At 54.7% G+C, this 15,971-nt stretch overlaps 1 protein-coding gene across 5 annotated transcripts; it reads right to left on the reverse strand.

The window, feature by feature from the left end:
- Positions 1 to 975: 975 nt before the first annotated feature.
- PLIN1 (perilipin 1) lies at positions 976 to 14,043 on the reverse strand. 5 transcript variants are annotated; one of them, XM_086711532.1, is made up of 9 exons: positions 13,944 to 14,043; positions 13,213 to 13,271; positions 9,951 to 10,155; positions 8,164 to 8,246; positions 6,578 to 6,842; positions 6,073 to 6,245; positions 4,190 to 4,378; positions 3,510 to 3,755; positions 976 to 2,496 (listed from the first exon to the last, which is right to left on the reverse strand). In XM_086711532.1, exons 2-9 carry the CDS (start codon positions 13,258 to 13,260, stop codon positions 2,137 to 2,139), a joined length of 1,569 nt encoding a protein of 522 aa, XP_086567658.1. In that variant the 5' UTR covers positions 13,261 to 13,271; positions 13,944 to 14,043; the 3' UTR covers positions 976 to 2,136. The 5 variants fall into 5 exon arrangements, with proteins under 5 accessions (XP_086567658.1, XP_086567657.1, XP_086567659.1 ...); XM_086711531.1 differs by having other exon boundaries at positions 13,873 to 14,020; XM_086711533.1 differs by lacking the exon at positions 13,944 to 14,043 and adding an exon at positions 13,799 to 13,888.
- Between the last annotated feature and the right edge of the window lie 1,928 nt (positions 14,044 to 15,971).

Consider the following 15,971-nt stretch of genomic DNA (forward strand, 5'->3'; position numbering starts at 1 on the left):
ATTTATTTATTAAAAAAAATTTAATGTTAATTTTATTTTATTTTTGAGAGACAGAGCATGAGCAGGAGAGGGGCAGAGAGAGTGGAAGACACAGAATCCGAAGCAGGTTCTATCAGCACAGAGCCTGACGCGGGGCTCAGATCCACGAACCGTGAGATCATGACCTGGGCCAGAGTGGGACACTTAACCAACTGAACCACCTAGGTGCCCCACATATCAGCTTATTTATAAGGGCCCCCCTTGCCAGATCACATTCCCTCCCCAGGGAACTGCTGGGGTGGTGTGGATTGCACAGGCGGGGTGGGTGCCAAGGCCAGCTCAGAGTCCTGGCCATGTCCACATGTGTGTGTCACTGGCACTTCCATCCCCCACTCCGGGCATCCTCAGATTCCAGAACCATGGATCAAGGTCAACGACTCATTACACCAAAGCTCTGCCAGGACCCAGAGTCAGTTTCAGAAAGCTGGGCTCTCAGAGGTGCAACAGAGTGGGGGCCAAGAGGGTGCTCACAGGCCTGAGGGGGACCTATGGGGAATGTATATATGGACATCCAAAAGGACTGACGGAGGGGCGTCGAGGTGGCTCAGTTGGTAAAGCGTCTGACTTTGATTTCGGCTCACGTCATGATCTCACAGTTCATGAGTTTGAGCCCTGCATTGGGCTTTGTGCTGACAGAGGAACCTGCTTGGGACTTTCTCTCACCCTCTCTCTCTGCCCCTCCCTTACGGGGGCACGCGCACGCGCGCACACACACACACACACACAGTCACTCTCTCTCTCTCTCTCAAAATAAATAAATACATATTTAAAAGGACTGACAGCTGCAGATGACAATAACAACAAAAACTGAGTTTGGTTTGGAAGGTTACTTGGCATCATCTAACAATATTTAAAATGCACATACTCTTTTACCCAGCATGTCCTGGTTCCAGCTTATAAATTTCTCCTATAGATTACCTACACATCAGCGTAAAGCATTTTGTATATAGACATTTATTGTAGCACTATTTGCAAGAGCAAAACAAAGGAAACAACCTAGAAGTCCATTATTAGGAAACTAGTGAAGTCAAAGATAGCACATCTGTACCACGAAGCACTTACTGGATGGTGGTGAAAAAGAGCAAGGGGTATTTGTGATATGGATACAAAAAGATCTCTCAGATGTATTGTTACAGGGTAACATCCCACAGCTGTGTGAACAAAGTGGGGAGTGTACAAAGTGGGCCTGCACACGCACAGCCTGTACCTGGAAGGATGCACAACAGACCGACAGCCCAGTGCTTTTTGTGAAGGGGAAGTGGAGAACTCAGTGAGGAAGACACACACCCTTTTGCAATATTTGACTTTTTAAATTGCACGTATGCATCCCTAGATTTACCAAATACTGCCATTTTCAAAAATAGGGCTTGAAATGAACTGTGGTCACAGAGCCCATACACACAGTCTGTCTAGGTTAGACTTCAAGGAGGTGAAAGGTCACCATTGTCGTCCCCCAGCACCAGGGCGCCAGCGGTCAAAAGGCGACGGAAGGGTGAACGCGCAGATGGAAGGAAGGCTAGAAGGATGCAAACGGAAAGGTGGCTGTGAGCCAGAAGGTGGCGCTACAGAGCGCAGGCCGGGGCTCAGCCTGGGAAGAGTAGCGGGTCCTCGGAAATGCGAGGCTACTCTTTATAGAAACGTACAACAGCTTTCGCACCTAATCGTCGCTCCCTTCAAAGGAGTCTGCGGAGAGCCTGGATACTCAGGGGGAGTCTCTGAGCTCAGGGCTTAAACATGGGTCACAAACTCCTGCTTACTATCGGTCTACGGATGCTGGATCTACCTTTTGGAAACAAACGTCATTTGGCAACAAATTTGGTTAAAGAAGTGAGACATCAAGTCAGACACTTAATCCTTTGGAAAAACGAAAAACAAAAGGCATACAAGCAAAGCAAGCTGCTGCTCCGGTGCTTCTTAAGAATAGGTTCTGACAGCTAAGCCCAAAAAAGGTGCTGGGAAGATGATGCCGCGGGAATGGGGCCCACTTGGAAGAAGTCTGCGCTCACTTGGAAGTGCGGGCTTTGTTTCTTGGCTGGAGAGCCCGCGGGGGCCTCGCCGCCGTCGGGGCCGGGGGCCGGGCGGACGGACGCGCGGGGCTCAGCTCTTCTTGCGCAGTTGGCTGTACTGCGCGCGGCCCAGGATGGGCTCCATGACGCTGGGCCGGAAGAAGCTGTCGCTGACCCTGCGCGCGGGCTTCTCGCGGGCCACCGCCGGGAAGACCGGGCGCGGCGCGGCGGGCGCGTCCGCCCTGTCCTCCTGCCCGGGGCCGGGGGGCGCCCCGGGACTACGTGCGGGCCGCAGGCTGCCGCGGGGCTGCGGGGGGCGCGGCGCGGGCTCCGGGCCCGCGGGTGGCGCCCCAGACGCCCTGCGCTCCGCCTCCCGGCGCTCGGCCTCCGCAGGCGGGTTATCGATGTCCCGGAATTCACTCTCGGGCTCCATCAGCGACAGCCTGGGGAGCTGAAGGCAGTCGTGTTAGGGCCCCGGCCTGGCCGCTATCCCTGCGCCTCCCGCCCACCGCTTCTCTGGGTCCCTCGCATCCACGCCTCCCGGGAGCGACCTTCGAGGGGGAGGGCACCGCCTGGAGTGTAGGACTGAGCCTTTAGTGCCCTGGGACACAGGCGGGGGGGGGGGGGGGGGGGCGGGGCAGGGGAGATCAGTGATGTCTTGCCCTCTCTCTCCAGTGGTCTCCACAGGCCAGACCCTTATGCAAAGCAGGCATCCCCTCCTCCCAGTTTCTGGACACCTCGAGCCTCCCTCAAGGGTCCCTCGGTGGAAAGAGAGTGGCTTTCCCACCTTTCCTTGGGGCGGAGTTGTGCACTAAGCATGGCCCACACGTTGTCCCCACCGGGGTCAGGGTGCCCAGGCCTGGCCCTGTTTGGGGCCCAAGGTGAACAGGCTGGCTGCTGGGACCCCTGGCCTGCCTCTCAGAAGTGAGTGACTCAGCGACCCCTGCCCCCCAAGCCTTGCTAGCCCGGAGGGGCCCGGCGCCTGGCTGGCAGCCATGGAGCCCACACAACCTGTAACTTGCTCTGGGAAGGGGCCCCGGGGACGCCCAAGGGGACAGTATTGGTGTCTCTTGGTTTTTCCTGTTGCTGCTAGGTGCTAGGATTGGGATGGGGCGGCCACTGTGCCCTGGAACGTAGCCCAGCCCCCAGGGTGCCCTGGAAACCTCCCTCCAGCCCCTTCCCAGGAAGCAGCACACCCTCGCTTGCTGAGGTGAGGGCTGGGCCACCAGCAACCCCAGGCTGATGGTCGGAAGGGGGCATGTGGGGAAAGGTCTCAGGCCAGCGTCATGGGCTCTATACTCTTGGGGCTGGCAAGGGCCCCCAGTCAAGGCCGTAGTTTGTCAAAACGTTTCCGGGGCGCTGAGGATCCGGAGGACCGCCAGGGAGATTGGGGACGGGAAGGCCACCACAGCCGAGTCAAAGCTGCTGTGTCCGTCCTTTCCAGGCCCCTGGGGCGGGACTCACCGGCACGTAATGTACCACCGTGTCCACCACGTTGTCAGTGACACCCTTCAGGGCGTCCGACAGGGACATGGCCCTCCCCTTGGCGGAGGAGACAGCGGGGGCCCCGGGGAGGTGCAGCATCCTGGCTGCCGAGCCCAGCACAGTCGCGGGCGCCCACATCACGGCCGAGATGGTGCTCTGGAGGGCCTTCTGCATGGTGTGGGCCACGCTGCCCAGGAGGCCTTGTGGGCTGGGCAGGGCTGCTACCTGCGGGCCAGAGCTAGGTCAGCACCTCCTGCGGCGGCCCCCCTGGCCCTCCCCCTCCCCACCACCCCCAGAGCTAGAAGGGAAAGAACGGGGGACACCAAACTGAAACAGCCGTAGGCTCGGCTCTGCCACCAGCTGTGTGGCCTTGGGCAGGTCACTTCCCCTCTCTGAACCCGCTTCTTCATTTGCAAAATGAGTCTGGCAGTCTCCCCACCTACTGTGCGGGTCAGCTGAGGGGGTGGGCACAGAGGCTGTGTGCAGGTGAGGGGAGCGGTGCAGGAGGCAGGCACTGCGTCTCTGAGCCCCTGGGGGGGGGGGTTGGGGTCAGAGGGAGGCAGAGACCCTGTTTCACCCTGTGCCTCTGCTTCTCGTCCCCTCACTGGGCCTCGGGACCCGGAGGCATCCTGGTCCCACTCAGCTTCTCGCCCCCTTACCTCACTGAGCTTGTTCTCCTCGGTGTCTGACTCCTCCTCCTCCTCCGTCTCTCCCTCTGTGTCCGTGTGGTCCTCGTGGTCCTCCTCCTGGGCGGCCGTGAGGCTGTGCAGCCAGGGCGCCCGCGCCTCACTCTCCCGCCGGGACACCACCTGCATGGCCGCGGACGCGCCCCACTGGGCCAGACTGCTCTGAGGGACGGAAGGCCGAGGGCTGCTGGATTCAGGGGCAGACCCCCTCGCCCCCAGGGTCAGGCCCCAGCAGACTGTTCCTAAAACTTGTCATTGAGGGATAACTTCCATACGTGGAGTGCGCACATCGTTCATGTGCAGCTCTGTGAGGTTTCCTGGGCACACGCCTGTGTAACTACCACAGATCAAGACACAGACCCCTTTCAACCCCCCAGTCTCCCTGTGCCACCCACGCAGGCGGGTGGGTAGCACAGGGGGACCACATTTTGACCTCTACCACCATGCCTTGGTTTTGCCCATTTTTGAACCTCATATAAATGGACTCATCCAATGTGTTTTCTTTCACGAATGGCTTTTTATTCAACATCATGTTGTGAGATTCGTCTGTGCTCTTGCGCGTTCAAAATAGCTCCTTCTCTTCCCTGTGACAAGTCCATGTACGCATGCCATAATTTACACATTCTGCTGTTGATGGACGTCTGTGCTGTTTCCAGTTCTTGGCTAAGGATAAAGCCTGATAGGAACATTTCGATGTGTCTTTTGGGGGACATAAGCTCTCGTTGCTGGTGGGTCGAATCGATGGGTCTTAGGGGGTATGTGTGTTTAGCTTTAGCAGCTACTGCTTGGAGATCTTTAAAGAGTGAAGAAATCAACAGGGCCACAGTGTCCCATGGGCGGAAACAGACTTGGGCAGGTGGGCTAGTGTCCCCTTGAGGCACAGCTTGGCTCACTCTGGACCCTAGGGAGCTCCACAAACATTTATTATTCAACTCCAGGGGACACCGGTATGTCTTACGTGAACAGGGTGCCCGAGGTTGCACGGTACGGTAGGGTCTCCCGACTGCACATAAGGCTGGCACACGGGTCCGTCTCAGCCCCCACTGGGAAATGACCCCCCAGTACAGGGGACAGAAGGGAACTACCAGTCCTGTATCCCTACTGGAGCCACAGAAGCTGGCGCACAGCACGTTCTCAGCAAACATTAGCTTGAATGGATGACCCAGGGCTGATGAGCTTTTAAAAGTGTCACCCAAATGATGGCTCAGAAATGGCTCTTTTGTTTGCTGACCTTTATGCTGTAATGTTGTTTGTGTTTCCTTTATTTTCCTCTATTTGGTCTTTGTTTCTTACAAAAAAATGCAGTCTATCTCTGCTAAAATACACAGAGGTGGAGGGGGGTATGGTGGGGAGATAGCCCTACGTGCACCTAGAAAAGGAGGCTTTGCCTTAGGGGCAAGTAGAATGCAAATGAGAAGCCTCTGGAAAGGAAATTTTGAAATCTGGGGCGGTCAGGGTTGCAGCCTGGCCAGGGCTCTCTCCCCAACGGAAGGAGCTTGGGGCCTGGATTATTTACAGGGGACACTCCCTAGTGTCTGGATAGCAGCCGGGGGCCTCTGCTCCCTCATAGGCAGGAGGGCCCACAGCAGGAGGCCCCCTAGGAGGATGAATTTGGGGGGCGGGACTCAGAGGGACAGGGAGAGACACCCTAGCAAGGCAGGCTTGCCCTTGGTTCATGTCCTGTCCTTTCTTTCCCCTTGCAGCCAGAGGACCGGCCCTCAACCGCCTTAAGGCCTCTTGTCCTTAGACCAAAAGTCCCAGGCCAGGCTGGAGGAGGGAATGTTCTTAGGACCAGAGGTGGAGTCGGGTGGGAGGGACCCAGGCTGGGGGTCAGCCAGATCAGGGCAGACACTCACCAGGGGCGCCACACCTGGGATCCACATGGCCAGGGCGTGGCCCTGCTTCAGCGCACGGGCTGTGGTCTGGAAGGTGTGTTGGGACAGGGTGTTGGCCAGGGCCCCAACCCTGCTCAGGAGGCTCGGCTTGCCTTTGGGAGGCTTCTGGGCCTGCTCGTGTCCTGCGGCAGGGGCTGGGTTGGATTTGGGGGTAAAAGAGAGGAAAGCTGATCAGAGACAGGCTAGGGAAGCTGGGCCTCTGTCTAGGGTTGGAAAGCGGTCACCCTGGTTCCACCACAAGTCTGCTAGTGACTCGGGTCACTCACTTGCCCCACTTACAAATGGGGAGAGGAGGCTATATTAGGATGGCTCCATCTAAGTATCTCGCCGGACCTTCCCTGTTCCAGAGCAGTGGCTGGGTGAGTCCCGGCTGCCTGTTGCTAATTCCCAGGCAGCATGGGTAGGCACCTCCCTTCCCAGGGGGGTGGGGGTGGGGAGGTCTGCCAGCCCCCCTAACGATAGATACCTGACTCTTCCTTGGCGGAAGGGAGGAGGTACTCTACCACCTTCTCGACACCACCCAGGGCCAGGTCGGCCCCTCCAGAGGCCAGCCGGCCGGCTCGGGTGTTAGCAGCATACTCAGCAGTGTCTTTGGCCACCCCCCAGGCGAGCTCGCAGCTGGCCAGAGCGGCCCCCAGGACCTTGTCCGAAGTGCTGGCAATGGGAACGCTGATGCTATTCCTGGCACTGCGAAGGCGGGTTGAGATGGTGTCCTTCAGCTCAGAGGCGATCTGTGGGAAAGGGGGAGGGGGTGTCAGGCCTGTGGGTCCGGTAGCCCTGAGCCCAGCTCCCAGGAAGGCCTCAATTAAAGGCCCAAGCGAGGGGCGCCTGACTGGCTTAGTCGATAGAGCATCTGACTCTTGATGTCAAGCTTGTGAGTTCAAACCCCACGCTGGGCGTTGAGCTTACTTAAAAAAGAAAATAAAGGCCCCGGGGACTGGCACCAATATCTGGGCCTCTTGATTACGCTGGGCTTTAAAGGGGGAAGAGCTCCAGTTCTCCCTGTGCATGGATCTCCTGGCTGCTTCGCACCCCACTTCCGCCTATCAAGATCCTCACCATCCTTCCCCCACAGAGGCCACCTCCTTGATGACACCCGTCTTGAGATTCTCATGTACACAAGGCACCTCCACTCCCAAACTCCTTTAATGCCTTCTCTGTTCTTCCCTCAGAACACCGCTCACATTCCCACCTGTGTTTATATTGACTCAGAGATGTGGCTGTTCACCCTACCAGTTCTGTACCAAAATAATTGATCTTTCTCTCCTATCAGCCTGGGAGCCCTTTTGTGACAAAGGTGCCCTTTATCCGGAAAGATGTGAAGAGCACAGGCCTCCGAGCCAAGCAGACCCGCTCTCACGTGGCCTCCACTTACGGCTGTGCGGCCAGGGAAAAGTCACTAGCTTTCTCATCTGTGAAATGGGGATCCCTGCCCTGTCCCAGAGGGCTGACAAGAGGATTAAATGGGAGGGCTCCACAAATCGCATCACGGCCCCTGGCACAGGGTAGGGCTTAGGAAATCGGTGTGGGATGTGTAGATGGTTGGTCAGTGGGAGGGAGCTTATCCCCAAAGCCCTTACCTAGCAAACGCCCAATGCACGTGTATCTAGGTAAAGTGACCTTTTCAGTCTCATGGTCCATAAAGGGCTGGATCTTGAGGACATGGGAGTGCAGTCCCGGGATCTGATGAGTGTGGCCCAGGATGTTAGGGGACTATAGTTAGCAAGTGGCCCAGTGTGGGCCCACCAGGTGTCGTGGGGCAGGGCAGGGGGGGTGGTGGGATCTGAAGCAGTGAGACCCGCCCCAAGCTCCTGTTTGAGTTTGCCCCTGGGCGGGGCCTACTTTCCAGAAAGGCTGCCTTCATTTGGCACCACAGGGAGAGGAGGAAGCCTGCTGTGTGGACTTAGGAGCCGGCAGCCACCCCCAAGCTGGAAGGGCGCCTACCACAGAAATGAAAGACTGACAGTCATGGATCGTCAGCCTGCGCCCTCTCCTCCTGAGCGGCGGGACAACGGAACACGGGGCACATTCCGGAAGAGGAAAGGGGCTCACCTTTTCAGGAGGGTACTGGAGGGCTGGGATCTTTTCCTCCAGGTGGTCCAGGCCTCGGCAGGCCAGCTCGTTGGCCGCTGTGACTGGAAGTGAAGGGCCATGGTGGGGTAAGCTGTGAGAACCTAGCAGTGGCCTCCGTGCCAGGGAAGGTGCCTCAGAGCCTTCAAAACCCCCAGCCCTGCTGCCTCCAGCGCATCTGGGAACCTGGGGCTCCCCTGCAGCCCCTCCAGTCCGCGGTAACTCCTGGAGGCCAGGCCCATGTCTTCCCTCTGTGTAGGAACTCTGGAGTCAGGCAGGTCTGCACTCAAAGCCCAGAGTCTGCACCTGCAAAGTGTGGCCTCAGGGGAGTCACAACCTGCCCGAGCCTCCGGTTCCTCATTCGTAAGACGTGGGTTAATGGATCCTACCTTGCAGGAGGAACTGGCAGAAACTCTGTGAATCACCAACAAATACTGGGCTCTCCCTCCCTGCCCTCCCTCCCCTCTCTGGGTGAACTCTGGGTGGGCACGAAGGAGGAGAGTGAAGGCGTGTGAGCAGGGGCAGCAGGGCCCTCCGGGGGCCTTGGTGGGAATAGGGCGGGCACAGCTTAGTTCTGGAGGTGACTGACTCCTAGCCACGGCCAGCCCAGGCCCCAGATGGTCCTTGCCCTTCCTTCTGACCTCTAGGAGGAAGATGATCAGCAGCGGGAAGAGGGTCACAGGGAAGAGAAAGGAATTGTCCCTAGATAGCAGGGCAAGTCCCAGAGGACGCAAATGCTTCTAGATTACTGCCCAGGGGCTGCCGAAGATGTAGCCCTGCAGTCGTGACCATGGAGATGGGTTCTATATTCTCTCACATAATCTTTCACATATGCTTTCTCCAGATAGGTGACATTTCTTCACAAAATTCTCAAGCAGCAGAGAACCCAGATGACTTGGCCATCTTCTGATTGGGCGAAATGAGACCCAGGGAAATTATTTGAAGAGTTTGTAGGCAGGGAGGCTGCTGGCCCAGGGCAGAATCCTCAGACACCCATAATTCTCTAATCAGGATGGTGGAAGGTCCTAGACTTCTTGGTGCTGCTGGGATTTCCCTCAGCCCTGTCAAGAGCCCTGCCTTGGATGTTGTGATGAGCAGCGGGTGATGTATGGAATTAGTGAATCACTATATTGTACACCTGAAACTAACATAACACTGTATGTTAACCATGCTGGAATAAAAAGAGAGAGCGAGAGAGAGCGAGAGAGAGAGAGAGAGCGCCTTGCTTTGGAGACTGTATTTACAAATAAGGCAGGACAATTTGAACAGGGGGGGTCTGATAGCAGGGGCCACACGGACTGTCACCAGCTGGTCCCATCAGCTCCTGGGCCTGGAGAGCTTCCTGTGCCCCCGCTCCCCAGGCCCTGCCGGGCCAGCCCTAGCACCTAGGGACCCTGCCTGTGTGTCAGACTCTACGAGTTCCTGCTGCCGCCAGATTTGGGGCCAAACTGGGTGTCTGGTCTACCACAGGCTTCACTCCCACCACTGCCCACACGGCTCTGCCCATTCCCTCCCCTGCCAACTCTCTGGCCTATCATGTGATCCCAGGAAAATGCCAACTTGGCAATAGACGAGACACGTAAGGATGGGAAGGGATGTATGTCCATATCTGTAGCTGTATCTACGTCTGCATGATCTGTGTAATGGGATGTAGGTGGTTAGAAAGGCGGTCAGACAGACAAGAAGATGCACAGACATATCAGCAGACGGACAAGCGAGCTGTCGGACAGACTGACGGATGGTGGCCTGCAAGGGCCACGAAGACTCACACTGGGTGGACAGCCTGCGGACCACGGGCTCCATGCTCCAGGCCGCCAGGCTGCTGGCGCCCTGCACACCCTTCTCGTAGGCATTGCACACAGAGGCCACCAGGGGGTAGGCTTCCTTGGTGCTGGTGTAGGTCTTCTGGAAGCACTCGCAAGTGCCGCTCACCACCGGCAGCTGCAGGACCCGTTGCAGGACGTTCTCCTGCTCCTGGAAGAAGAGAAGGCAATCGAGTTGTCCCTCTGCCCTCTCGTGCCTCTCGGGAAGGCAGCCCAGGGTCACGGCGCCCACCGGTGAGGCTAGCCGGGGTCCAAGCGACCCAGGAGGAACCCGGGCCAGAGGGGGAACACAAGAGCCAGGCTGGTCCGCTCTCCTGGCCACAATCCAGGCTCTGGAGAGCTGCTGGGACGTGGCCTCCCGGCCTCCGCATGCCAGTCCTCCCCTTGGGCACTCTCCCCCTGCCCTCCCATGCCCCTTTCTGTCGGGCAAAATGCCACTCCCTCAAGACATGGCCTGAGGCTCACTGGTTCTGTGAGCCTTCTGACCCTCTTCCATCACGTCAGAAGCTTCCACTCCCTCCTGGCTTGTCTCCACACGCATCACATGGTGCTGCGATCATGTGTGTACCTGTCTCTCTCCCGGCCAACTGTCCTCTTTGCATCTCCAGTGCCTAGCTTAAAACCTGCGCGGTAATGTTGGCTGAATAAATGAATCAGCCGGGGCTATACCTAGAAGGGGTGAGTTTAGATCGGAATCACGGAAGTTCAGATCTCCGGGAGCTTCTGCAGCAAAAATGCCTTCTTCCCATAGCCTCTCTGGCAGACTTGTATCTAGATGTCTCCTTGGATGGGTCTTGCCCCTCCTACAGTGGCCGTGGCCCTTGTTGGACAGCCAGTGCTGAGCTACAATGTGCCTTCACCCACCGCTCCACCCTCTGTCCTCTGGAACAACATTGAGCAAACCTATTTCATCATTCATGGGCTGACCCTTCACATATTTGAAGGCAATATATATGTCTGCCTTTAGTGGTCCCTCCTCTGTGCTCAATAGCTCCGGATCCTAACTTAGCTTACCACCCTGGTCTGCTGGTCCCCTCTGGACCTGCTACAGTTTAGTGCTGCTTTCCTTCAGTATATGCACTCACACTTGAAGACAGCATTCCAGATGTGGTCTGAGCACATGGGGTATAGTGAAACCATCACTTCTTGTTATCGGGGAGCCATGTTCTTACTAATGCGTTTCACCTACGCAGCAGTCACCTACACCGAATTAAACTGGAGGTCGCCTGGGACTCTCAGTGAACAGACACAGGTGTTTGAAAGAATGTGGACTCCAGCCATGCACAAGGGAACGTCTCCTCAGTGCCATTATACCCCAGGCACGTATCAGGGTGCTTTGGTGACAAGACCTCACTGAATTCTAACAGCGACCCTCTGAGGTCTAGCACTTTGCCTGCGGGGACACAAACACTCAAAGATGTGAAGTGACTTACCCGAGATCACACAGCTAGTAAGTGGCAGAATCAGGATTGCAACTGAGGCCTGAAATGGCCTGTGATTTGCTTCAAAATATCGCAAGGCGGAGGAGTGAGTGAGCGTGTGGATGAGGCCAGACCGGCCACGGGACTGATAAGCGGCCGTGGCAGCTAGTGAGGGGTATTCTCTGCTTCTGTCCGCTCGCAGGAATGCTCAGAAACCGCCACATAGGAAGTGAAAAGAGAAAGCTCCCCCGTCTGATTCAGGCGCAGGGGCTCTCTCTGAAGTCGGGATGTGTCCCTGTTACAGGATTCTGCTCTGGAGGAGAGGACCTGGCCTCTCTATTTGTAGGCTGAGGTAGAAGACCCATCAAGGAGACTCGGAACAGCAGGCCGTGCACGGCATTTTAGCTTTCATTTTGCAGGCGAGTTTGAAATTTGAACTAGACAAAGATTATGACTGCAAACGAGAATATTTTAATACTTGGACAGACTCTTCGGAGGTTGTTGTAGGCAGAGCCAAAGAGGGTCAATCCCGACCCTATGCACTTGTTCATTTTATGCCTCTGTATTCTAGGATTTATTTATTTATTTACTTACTTACTTATTTATTTATTTATTTATTTATTTATTTATTTATTTAACACCCACTCGTTTTGCAGAGACAGAGAGAGACAGGACGTGAATGGGAGAGGGGCAGAGAGAGAGGGAGACACAGAGTCTGAAGCAGGCTCCAGGCTCCGGGCTGTCAGCACAGAGCCCGACACGGGGCTCGAACTCACGAACTAAGAGACCATGACCTGAGCTCAAGTCAGAAGCTTAATGACCTGAGCCACCCAAGTGCCCCTATATTCTATGATTTGATATAAAACTTAACATGGTGATTCCAAGTGCAAAGGTTAGTTTAAATTAGGTCCTCTAGAGGCGCCTGTGTGGCTCAGTCGGTTAAGCGTCCGACTTCAGCTCAGGTCATGATCTCACGGTCTGTGAGTTCGAACCCCGCATCAGGCTGTGTGCTGACAGCTCAGAGCCTGGAGCCCGTTTCAGATTCTGTGTCTCCCTCTCTCTCTGCCCCTCCCCTGTTCATGCTCTGTCTGTCTCAAAAATAAATAAACCTTAAAAAAAAAATTTTTTTTTTAAATAAAAAAATAAAATAAATTAGGTCCTCTAATTGGGGACAAGATGGGCAGTATAGGGGTGCACAATTTGTAAGCTTCATTGACTCTCTGAACTGTGCCTAAATCGGAGAGGCCTTGCACGGAGGCATCAGGTACACCTGAAGGTGTCAATCCGCTCCGAGTCGCAGAGAAAACCAGCCTAGACACACAACTCTGGAAAGACCGTTCCTCGACCCCCTTCCCATACGCAGCAACAAGCTGTGCCGCGTGTAACTCGGAGAGGTGCCATTCGCACAGAACACACACAACGCCCCAGAGTTACAGAATACAGCGGCTCAGCGCCTCAAACGACACCCCACCTGGGTGGACAAAGCAGGGGCTTTTGCATCAGGGTTTAGAACTCAGTAAGTAGCTCCCTTCCCCCTCCTTTCTTGCCCTCTCAGCCAATATTTCTGTCCTTTCCTCCGAGGTGTTTAGTTTTCATTAGGCACTCCCCCGCCCCCTCCTCTAAGAGCCCCCTGCAAAAGGCAGTGAGGGCGAGAATAATGAAGACGTAATGGTCAATGAAAGGTGAATATAATCGAGACAGATCTTGTCCTAAATCCCCTGAACCTGTCCTCCCTCCCCCACTCAGTGGTCCCCTCCTCCCTTCTCATAAAGGCCCAAGTTACTTACGGGGAGGTCTCCATCCGGCAAGGCTGGGCCCTTGTTGATGGCCGTCATAGCTCTTCAAGCTGCAAAGCAGAGTGCCAGGTCCATGAGAAAGCTCTCAGCTTGACACTTGCAGGGTCAGTCCCCTACCTCTCATGACCACTGACGAGGCCCAGGCTGCCTAGGGGCTCCAGCTCCCTCAACAGAAGGCATCTGGTTGGAGGGTGAATGTCAAGGACTAGCAGCCCCTCCCTGGAGTCCCACTGGGAGGAGCTGCCCCACAGCCTACTTGTCAAGACTGATGTTTCTTACAAGGGTTCAGGGTAAGAAATGAGAAATAAAGGTAGCTTTACAAGGTAAGAGGTTTTAGATGAAGAGGCTCCCAGATGAAGATCCAAAAGAGACTGAAAGAATAAGTTTCAGGTTTAGTCTTTTTTTTTTTTGGTGAAAAAGTTCTGCATTAATTCTGTTCTTTTTAAGCAAGCGTATCTGCCGGTCCTTCCCTGAATGCTCAACTAAGAAAGCAGTCACTCTTAAAACCAGCTATTTCAGCTGCGTTCTGGAAAAGCTAGTGCGCCAGGATATCTATCCTACACTCTTGGTCATTCACCTTGGGTAATCTCTCCCTCAGTGGTTTCCCTGCAGGCCTCTTCATCTTCAGTAAAGTTCTCAGGACACCCTTACCCTCAGCTTCTTTCCTTTAACTCTCGGAAACAAAGCAGGTAAGGCAGATGTTCCTGGGCCCCTGCACTCACGCTAGCGGATGCTGCCTCGGTCCCACAGAGCCCAGGCTTCTGAGTGTCTCCCCAGAAGAAACCCTTCCAGCTGCTCCAGAGAAGCCTTGGGCAATGCTACTAACACCTCCCAGCTGGAGGAGGGCAGAGAGGAAGAGAATGTTGGGTCAGCCAGTTGTCATGGTTATTTGAGCCAGGGCCCCCTGAACGTACCCTAACTTCTGTAAGGACATATGGCCAACTAGGAGGTGGACTGCAGAGCTGATGGAAATCCAGGCCGAGGCGTTATTATTCCAGAGCCATGAAAAATCCATTCTGTAACACATTTCTGGCCCCCGGTTCTCAAAACAAACAACAACAAAAAAACCACCTGTCTTCCAGAAAGAAGGTGTTGGAATATGTCATTAAACTCATGAATTCTAAAGTTCTATAGTCTTTGGTTCCTTTTTCAGAGTGTGCTGTGGGACTGTTTTCAACCCACTTCCCTCATCCCTTATTATTTACAAGAGTGAATTTTGAACAGTTAAGATTTAAACCTACGCAGGAACAGCGCTCACCCAAATGTACCACTCTCTCTCTGATACATTACTCTCAAGAAGAGGACCAGAGCTGGGGGTTGACTCTTTGACAATCTAGCCTTTGAGGAAGCAGTTTCAACCTCTGTAAATTCCTAGATTTCAAGGAAGTTTATTGAACTCCACCTGGTCTAAGATGCCACCAGAATATGCCGCGGGAGAGCTAACTGGATTTTGCCGAGTCTGAAACAGTGTTGGCCAGGATCCTCTGACTTATTGAAGCATGCAAACAACCAAGAACTATCACCTCTCATCCCTTCCTTAGTACAAACCAGCCGGGGGCCCAAGTTCTAGCTCCTGGCTTCAAAGACGACAGAGTATGGTGGAAGCCAGTTTTCAGATTATCTAAGGGCCTCTTAAAATGGATATTGGTGGCGGTGGGGGGATTCCTGGCTGGCTCAGTTAGTAGAGCATGCAACTCTTGATCTCAGGGTCCTGATTTCAACCCCCTTTTGGGCTTAGAGCTTACTTAAAAATAATAATAAGATGAATAATGGGGGTATAAACTTATTTTCCTTATTGGTCGTAGAAGTATCTCTGTTGAGGACTCTCGGCTAAGCTGTATGCTGTGGGCAACCAGAGAAGGGCAGGAGGTGAGGAGAAATGGCGCTTTCTCCATTGGCCATCAATTCTGTATCTGTGATATAATAAAGCAGGGAATGAGAGGTCAGGAAAGGGAGGAAAGAGTCACGCAGGGAGCCTCCAAAAGGAGTAATAAATATGTGGTATGTTCAGCACTTATTGACTTGACTGGGACTTCTATATTTAATTTTTTTTACATCATGTTTTAAAACTTATTTTTGAGACAGAGAGCGAGAGAACACAGGGAAGGGGCAGAGAGGGAGGCAGAGGATCCAAAGCGAGTTCCATGCTGAAAGCAGACAGCCCAAAGTGGGGCTCGAACTCACGAACCGTGAGATCATGACCTGAGCTGAAGTCAAACGCTTAACCAAAAGGGCCACCCAGGAACCCTTATTTTTTATTTTTTAATGTTTATTTATTTGAGAGGGGGGGAGGGGCAGAGAGAGAGGACGGGAGAGACTCCCAAGCAGGCTTTGAGCTATCAGCAGTTATCAGTGCAGAGCCTGAGGCAGGGCTCGATCTCTTGACCATGAGATCATGACCTGAGCTGAGATCAAGAGTCACTTAACCGACCGAGCCACCCAGGTGCCCCCCGACTGGGGCTTTTAAAATAGAAGACAGTGATGGAGGAAAGGAAGCATTTAAAAATGGAAGCATTTAAAAACTTCGCCTCAAGGTTCAGGGCAATTCATCCATGAGGCTGTGTCTGGAGAGCAAACTGGGCCAAAGGGCAGTTGCAGGGCTTTGGAGCGGTGGCTCTGGGCCAGAGAGTGCAGGGCTCTGTGCCTGCAAGCTCTGCTGACAAAGCCTGTCCTTTGGCCGCCTCGGCCGGGAGTGCGGAATGTGGGTGAGAGGGGACAAGTGGTGAAAGGGCCTAGGACGGTCCCCCAGG

Source organism: Puma concolor, chromosome B3, assembly GCF_028749965.1.
Source record: "Puma concolor isolate L17-30 chromosome B3, mPumCon1.1.hap2, whole genome shotgun sequence".
NCBI lineage: Eukaryota > Metazoa > Chordata > Mammalia > Carnivora > Felidae > Puma > Puma concolor.